General features: G+C 36.8%; 1 protein-coding gene across 1 annotated transcript; it reads right to left on the bottom strand.

The window, feature by feature from the left end:
* Positions 1-626: 626 nt before the first annotated feature.
* LOC132434471 (chymotrypsinogen A-like) lies at positions 627-8,051 on the bottom strand. The gene is made up of 5 exons (XM_060026140.1): positions 7,861-8,051; positions 6,291-6,451; positions 2,895-2,993; positions 1,466-1,599; positions 627-791 (listed from the first exon to the last, which is right to left on the bottom strand). Exons 1-5 carry the CDS (start codon positions 8,049-8,051, stop codon positions 627-629), a joined length of 750 nt encoding a protein of 249 aa, XP_059882123.1.
* Positions 8,052-8,853: the final 802 nt, after the last annotated feature.

Raw genomic sequence — 8,853 nt, forward strand, 5'->3', positions numbered from 1 at the left:
TCCAGGAAGATCCCACATGCTGCGGAGCAATTAAGCCCGTGTGCCACAACTACTGAGCCACGTGCCACAACTACTGAAGCCTGTGTGCCTAGAGCCTGTGCTCCTCAACAAGAGAAGCCCGCACACCACAACGAAGAGTGGCCCCTGCTTGGTGCAACTAGAGAAAGCCCACGGACAGCAACAAAGACCCAGTGCAGCCAAAAATAAGTAAATAAAATAAAATTTTTTTAAAAGCTTAAAAGAAAAGAATCTTTAAAATAAAAAAAAAGAATTATATGGAGTGAATAACATCTCCATATCTTCCAATGTTAACCAAATTAAAAAAACAGTAAAAGTATATGTGATGGTACTCAAATTTGACATATAGTACATGGTACACTAGACCTGAAATTAATGACATTTAAGATTGTAAGTTCCCAGGAGGCATGAACCAACATTAGCTTTCTGTGACCAATGTTTAATATTGAATGTATGTACACACCAAATCCAAGCTTCTCAATGACAAGGGTTGGGGGCAGTGACATTGAGTTTTTTAGCAATGACAAGAGACGTATTTTTCAGGTAGGCGGTCATGTATTTCCTTTCCCACTTAGGAACACAATTCCACCATGCTGCTCTTCCAGTGATCATGCTTCTCCTCCAGTGACAGATGTGATCCAGTCTCTATAAGCAGAAATTCTGGTGAAGACCGTTGGTGCGTCAGGATGGCAATTACTGCTGCCCCAGCTCACAATACCGATGAGCTTGTACTGCCCATCCTGGGCACACTGCAGTGGTCCTCCAGAATCTCCCTGCAACCAGCAAAAAGAGAAGTTCATTCTCCTGGCTGCACGATTCATGGCGGACACTAACCCCCAACTGCAGGGGATGATCCGACAGTGTGTAAGTCACTCTCATCTCTGATTTCTGCTCATAATAGCATAGGGAACTACAACCACTGAGGTAGTTGGCTGATGTTACAGATCTCTGAATCAAATCAAAATCTACATTTTCAAGGCAAGGCTGAAAGGAACATTTAGCATAAATTTATTTTATGCTGACAATAGACTGTGCCATGCAGAAAGTTTCAAGCATCTAACATAAATGACTAAATGATGGTTTTGAGTTACGTGAAAGCATCTTTATATTTTCAGTGCTACTGGAAGTAGGTAGTTTGAGCTACCTAATACAGCTATGAAGTTGAACCACAAGAAATCATCATTTTTTTGTGGATCAAAAACAGTTGAAAGTTATCAGTTTCACATAGTTGAACCTAGCAACTGAACAAGTAATTCCTTTTGAGAATAGAATCCACAAAAATATCAAATTGGCAATCACAGTACATCAATTTAGCAATGTACTTACTCCTCTCACTTTTCATTTTAAAACTACCATACATTTATACCTTTTTATGGTCAGCAAACACCCATTCATGAGACACACTGAGGAGAAAACTCCTGCCCTCATCAGTGCAGGCCTTCATTACCATACAGGACGATGATCCTGCAGCCCCTCCGCATATATTGGTATTTTTAATATCCAGTCCCCAGTAGCTTCGACAAGATGTACTACTAATCAGTGGTACCTTTGCCTGCTGCACAGTTTTAGGAAATTCATCTTCTAGTAGAAAAGGAATAAAAACACATAGGCAAATGATATTAAAGGATAAAACAAAAATAGCCTTATATATACACAGACTCCGAGGGTTAAATCCCACCCATTCGCCCCTCTCAGCACTATAGTGATGCTGTTAGGTGACTTCTAAAAAACTAATATAATCACTCCACAGTGGCTTATACAACAGAAACAATGAAAAACATTTTATGTGGGTTCTTTTGTCTTTAGTATAGTCCTCAGAAGATATAAAAACATCACTTTATGCAAAAAAGACAAAGTTTACACCCAAATCAGTTGTTGATAAAGCAAACAATACACATTTTTTACATATTAAGTCTATACTTTAATTCATTGGTTTCACGACATTCTCATTCTTTTGATTTGACTTCTGCTGAGCAGACATTCTGGTTAAGTGCTGACACTGACTGGAAGCTGACAACTGAAATTGCATTCTAAATAACTAGTTTATTGGATATTTGTAGGTAGTTAATTCATTTGCAGAATAGGGTGTATGTGAGACCAGAGTCATGGGTTTGATCTTTATATGGACTAGAATATCTGCACATAATCTTTCTACCCACTTACCTTTTTTTTTTAATTGAAGTATAGTTGAGTGATTCAGTTATTACATATGTATATTTTTTCATATTCTTTTCCATTGTGGTTTATTACAGGATATTGAATATAGTTCCCTGTGCTACACAACAGGACCTTGTTGTCTATCCATTCTACATATAATAGTTTGCATCTGCTAATCCCAACTCCCACTCCAACCCTCCCCTGCCCCCCCTCCCCCTTGGCAACCACAAGTCTGTTCTCTCTGTCTGTGAGTCTGTTTCTGTTTCATAAATAAGTTCATTTGTGTCATATTTTAGAGTCCACATATAAGTGATATCATATCTACCCATTTACCTTTTATACCAGCCTATCATTTCAGAAAAATGCCTCACAGCTTTAATAGGCTCATATATCTTCAAGTATGGGTTTTCACAATAGAAATATCTACACTGTTGTGAAAACAATTATGTGTATGAGTGTGTGCATACACAAATATTTATTAGGTAATAACATCACTAGACATTTACCAACACAGTTTTTAAAAGTATCAGTGAACTTGTATTAATGAATATGATGGCCTAAAACCCAACCAGTCACCTTTAGGTCCATTATGAAAAAATTTTTCCACTATCATTCCTATTAAAAATACAGAAAAATTGAAAATGAGTAAACAGTATACTCAGACTTCACATATATTTGTTTGGATTCTAATCTTAGAAGAGGTAATAAAATATACTCACGATGAGGTTCAGTTATTCCCCATCCAGCAGTCATACATTTGGAAAGTAAATTTATTTTATCATCTTTCCCTGGCAAACAGATTGGAGATACAAACTTTCCTAATTAAAAGGATGAGAAAGAAAAACGCAAATATCAGTTAGTCCGTAAGATTCATATTAACATTGTCTATACTGTTTGCTCTTCAGTGATGGCTCTAAAAATACCTACTTTGACCTAACAGTACCCTTTCTAACCCTGTAATTTAATAAGTCTTCCAGAAGATTCCACCTATTATTTACTCAGAGGGGATCATCCCAATATACATGTTACCACTTTGCTCCAGGTATTTCCATATCCTCCTAGGAAAACAGAAACACATGCCCTACACTGAAATGTGGGGCTTCTCATCCATAAGCATTTTTTAAAGTGCGTCTGTCTTTTTGCCTGTGTGCCTTCAGGACATCACCTTGTTGAATTTGAGATGAGAGTGGAGAAGAATATAATTGTCTTCTTTTTAAGATTTTTATTATTTATTTATTTTTGGCTATGTCGGGTCTTAGTTGCGGCACGTGGGCTCTTTGTTGTGGCGTGCGGGCTTCTCTCTAGTTGTGGCATGTGGGTTTTCTCGGGTTCCAGGGCACATGGGCTCTGTCGTTTGTGGCACGCAGGCTCTCTAGTGGAGGCGCGCAGGCTCAGTAGTTGTGGCACACGGGCTTAGTTGCCCCGTGGCATGTGGGATCTTAGTTTCCGGACCAGGGGTTGAACCCGCATCCCCTGCATTGTAAGGTGGATTCTTTACCACTGGACCACCAGGGAAGTCCCTATAATTGTCTTCTTTTTTCAACTACGTTATATGAAGAACAGGGAAAAACACGTAGCAATTTAACTGTTAAAGTATTCTTACAGCTAAAAAGTATTTTTATATCTAATTCTATCTTCACAGGTTATTGTAAAATATATTGATACATTATACATTTAAACATTTACATTTTTTCTTATCACCAAAATCTGTGTATACATAAATATTATGGGTTTGTGTGTCTGTGTGTATATATGACACACACACACACACACACACACACACACACACACACACACTGAATGCAGTGCTCTTGTGTTTGTTTTCCCTTTTTCCCAGGCTATTTAACTTCATTTTCATCCAGATTTTTACATACTTAAATGCGTCAGCATATCTACTGTCATAGGCCGTTTATATCAATGATATGTTCTTTATTTTTACTGCTATCTCTTAATAAAATTACATAAAACTGTTTGTAACGTGTCTATTCTTTTCCTACTCATCTCTCTACGCGTGTGCCAAATCTTATGTTATTCTGCCTTCACAGATAATCATTGCTCTATCGTATCTTCTCCCAAATTTCCTTGAGCTAAATAACATTTTCCTACTAACAACATATGTTTTTAATCAGCCATTTTTCTTATTCTGATATTCTTCATTTACTAGATTATGATCATGCCATTTACATGGCATCATTATTACATCATTCTTTTTAATAGCATATAGTATTCAGGTAATGAATGTACCTCGATTTATTAAATCCCATTGGAAAACATTTAGACTTTTAATTTTTTCCCTTATAAGCTGCATCAAGTTTCTGAGATCATGCATCTGTGCATTTGTGCCAGTATTCCTGGACGATTGACTTGCTGGACCACAAGGCACACACTTTAAAAACTGACAGATATTGCCAGATTGCATCATTTGGCAGGATGGAGGAGGGGGATGTATTGACTTGTACTCCACATCCAGCTGTGTTTATAACTTAGAAATACATCAAGAGTCTTGAAAACAGTTATGCCCTAAATCCAGCATTTCTGCTTCCGAGAAATTTATCTTAAGGCAGTCATAGACCTGGAAAAATGTACACATAAGGATAGTCAATCCAGCATTATTTAAATAAAAAAAAGGAAACAACCTTTACACAGATGTTCGTGGGAGCTTTATTTGTAATATCTAAAAGCTAGAAACCACCCAGATATTCTTCAACAAATGAATGGTTAAACGTTACGAGTGGTTAAACATTCATACGGTGAACACTACTCAGCTATTAAAAGGAATGCACTACTGATACCTGCAACCACATAAATGAAGCTCCAGGATGTTATGCCCAGGAAAAAAGTCAATCACAAAAGGTTACATATTATATAATTCCATTTATGTAACACTCTTGAATTGACAAAATTATAAAAACAGAACAGATTTGTGGTTGACGGAAGTCTGGGTGGGGAGGGTGGAGTGGGGAGGAAGGAAATGGGTGTGGCTATAAAGGGGCAACAGCATCGATCCTTACTGTGACAAAAATGTTCTGTATCTCAACTATATCAATGTCAAATCCTGCAAGATGTTACTATTCGTGAAAACCAGGTTAAAAAGTACTTTGGTTTCTCTGTACCATTCCCTATAACTGCATGTGAATCTACAGTTATCTCAGCATTGAAAGTTTAACTAAAAATAAATTTAAGAAGCAGGATAAAGAGAAAAAATACTGATGTCAGAGCTCCAATCCTGAGATTGTAATTAATTGTTCCAAAATGTATCTGGGCTGATAGTTTTGTTTGTTTTGTTTTCAAAGCAACTCAGAGGATGATAATGCGCAGTCAAGGTTAAGAAGCACTGTTCTAAATGCTCTCACTGACTCAGTTTTAAAAGCATGAAAAGCAAATGGTAGATTGAACTATGATTGGGGGTTTGTAGGATGAATGCACCGAAAAGACATACAAGGGGAGGTCTATAGGCAGAAACAGAGGAGAGAACTGGAGCAAAGGAAGAAAACTGTCCCAGAACCCTGTGATGCCATGGAAAGGCTTGGGTGTGAAAGTGGGAACTATCCACAGATCTTAGTTACATTCCCCCCAATACACCTTCCCACTGAATGCTCACCTGTGCTAAGTAGGTAGGTGGGTTACTGCCATTCCCTTTCTACAAACAATAAAGCTAAGGTCACAGAAGTTACATAACATGCCCAAGATCACATGGCTACTTCCTGACAGAGCCAGGATTAACAATGCCTCAGTTTCACTTAGCTTTGGCTTAAGTAAACATTTTTTTAAAAACCAAGATTTTACTAAGTTATGAAGGCACAGAAAATTAAACATCTGGTGGTTCAAACTGATGTTCTAAGTATTTGGGATAACCTCATAGAACATAAAGAGTCTCAGGAGAATATATAGGACAAAGTTAAAAACATACTTCTCTGAAATCTTCTCTAGACCTCTGTCAATTAAATACACATAACAGTAAAATGTTTATGCAGATACTTCAGCTTTTAGAGAAAGTATCTTAGAATGTAAGAAAATTTTAAAATAATTATTTAACTTCAAAAGTACATACAGCACTTCTAAGCAAGATGGAAGATAAAAGTTTCAAAATATGGAAAAGAGTTATCCATACTGACCTAGTTCAACAGGGTTTTCCAGATGCAGCAAGCATATATCATCATTGGGAGGAAATTGTGTGAAGCTGGGGTGAGTATATACAGCTTTCACTGGTATCAAATCTCTGTCTCGTGTGTTCCACAAGTAACTTCTTCCTATTACCAGGTTGTCTGTGACAGTACTTGTCATAAGAAAAGAGAGTGAGGAAATAGATACCACTTTTAATGAGGCCATCACTTTTCAGAATTACTAAGAATGTATTCTTTAACATTTTTTTTGCTTCTATACTCCAGTTATATTATTGCCAAAATCTAGTCCCCAAAACTTTCTTTAAAATTTTTAATCTACATTAATATCCTTATTATCCTGAATTCTTAGAAAATGGGAGTTTCTGATTAATTCAATCCTTGATAAAATGTTTAAAGCATCTACTTTCTTGCCTTCATAACATCAAATAAAATGATTTAGTACAATATATTTTTGACAATTAAGATTCATGATGCCTCAAGATAATGATTTTATGTATTATAATCATTATGCATTATATGATGTACTTATGTGATGGTCACTGAAACTATCCTGAAAGTTATAGTGACTCTACTCCCTAATACGATGTTTCTCAAAGAAATGTCTAGGGACCACATGCATTAAATCTGGCATGTGTATTAAGAATGCAGGATCCCAGACATAACTCAGCAAATCAAATTTCAGGATTAATATTCTAAGATTCTGTTTATAGCAAACTCCCCAGGTAAGTTTAAGCACATGAAAGTCTGAAAACTGCCCTAATAAGAATGCCTTCTTGTGATTTAGCTATATCAAAAGTAAGACTTGGGGAATACTAAAGAAATTGAGTTTTTGGTTCATTGAAGCTTCCTGCTCACCATGTTATTTGAGCAGATGCTTTCATTATAAAGCCAATTTTAGAGACCCTGAAAATGTCATATCTGCTCATTCAGCTATGGGACATTGTATGACAGTGTCAACTGTCTCACTACTTCTGGGAGATAATATTAAAAACGTCAAGCTAAGACTCCTTTGAGGAAGGAGTTTTCAGATATTTCCATCTTACATTGAGACCAAGATTCAGATAAAGTCAAAGAAAAAAAAAAAGTTCCTTTAAAGGACATTCTTTAAAATTCTTTGAAACTTTACATATTTATTTCAGGGCTGGGTTTGATCATCAGACAGTCCACAGAGGAGAGCAAGAAGGAAAGGAAGCCACATTTGAGCAGCCCCTCGGCTCTGGGCACCATGCTGAGAGACTGATGCAAAAATGTTGAGACATCATTACCTTCATTTTTATGGATGGGTGGGTGTTGTTAGTTACTTATTAATTAAATTATACCTAGAGGCAGGAAGCTGCTTTTAAAATTAAAAGCTATTAGTAGTAAGTGTATTAGTGAAGCACAGAAAATTTCATAAACCTAACACGTTCATTCATTTGCAAGATGGGGACTGTATCAGTGGGAGCTGATGCTTAATGTTTCTTGTGACATGGGGAGAACAGAAGGAGTGCACCCGCTGTGGACCCTCAAATAGCTCTGCACCGCCCTGCTGTCCCCAACCCTGCACCACTTGGGCACACACCTGAAGTTGCAGTGTGCCGCTGTCAGGACCCACTGTCTCCCAATCAGAGCACCTCCACAGTAATGCTGTCCTTGGTGCTGCAGACTGACCAGCCAGGGCCACGACATCGCAGGGGCGGCACGGCCACCAACCACCCTGGGCTTCCCAAGCTTGGCTGGCAACACGTTTGTATTCCTCTCAGATCCTTCCATGAGAAATGGGTCAACAACAGGAATTCCACATTTGTCTTGGGCTGGCTGTCTTCTGGTATTGTTTTCTACTGTTAGCCCTTAGAAAAGTAACAACAAAACATCAGATAGCAATACTTGTGAAAGTCTATTAAAATCTCAGAATGGAGGCATTTACTTCTTTTGTAGGTTCAAAACTAGGATTCTTTGCAAGAGATGAGACTCATCTTTTCTTCCATTGCTTTTAAATGAGTAAAAATCAATAGTTAACTAAAGCATTAATATATACGTCTTTAGACGAATCAGAACACAAATCAATTTTTAAAAAAGTATTGCACTTAATCATGAAATTACTGGAAATTGTTCTTTCTGTGGCATCGTTTGTGTTATCCCAGTATAACATACCTAGACACATCAAAATACTTCAAAATAAAATGTTTATATAAAGGAAAAGCATAGGGGAAATTTCTACCAATGTGTTTACTCCATTCTCAGATTTATAAAGAAATTTACCAGGGAATAACAAGAGACTTAAATATAAAGAAAATTAACCCTCTCCATAGCCATATAATTTCAGAATGATAAGATATGATCACTTGTGAATTCTTTACTTGAGATTTTTTTTTTACACTAGAAATCTATTTAAAACAAAAAGTTTCTAGCATAGTGGATTTGTGTTTATTCAATCCTTATGTCAAAACTCATTTCTAATTTCTTTTCAGATATGTATAACACATGGATTCCCTCTTCCTTTTACATACATATGCCTAAAAAATATGCAGACTCTTCAGAATTAAGATTATCCTAGATTTTAGGGAGAAAAAAC

Source organism: Delphinus delphis, chromosome 11 (genome assembly GCF_949987515.2).
Source record: "Delphinus delphis chromosome 11, mDelDel1.2, whole genome shotgun sequence".
NCBI classification, from domain to species: domain Eukaryota; kingdom Metazoa; phylum Chordata; class Mammalia; order Artiodactyla; family Delphinidae; genus Delphinus; species Delphinus delphis.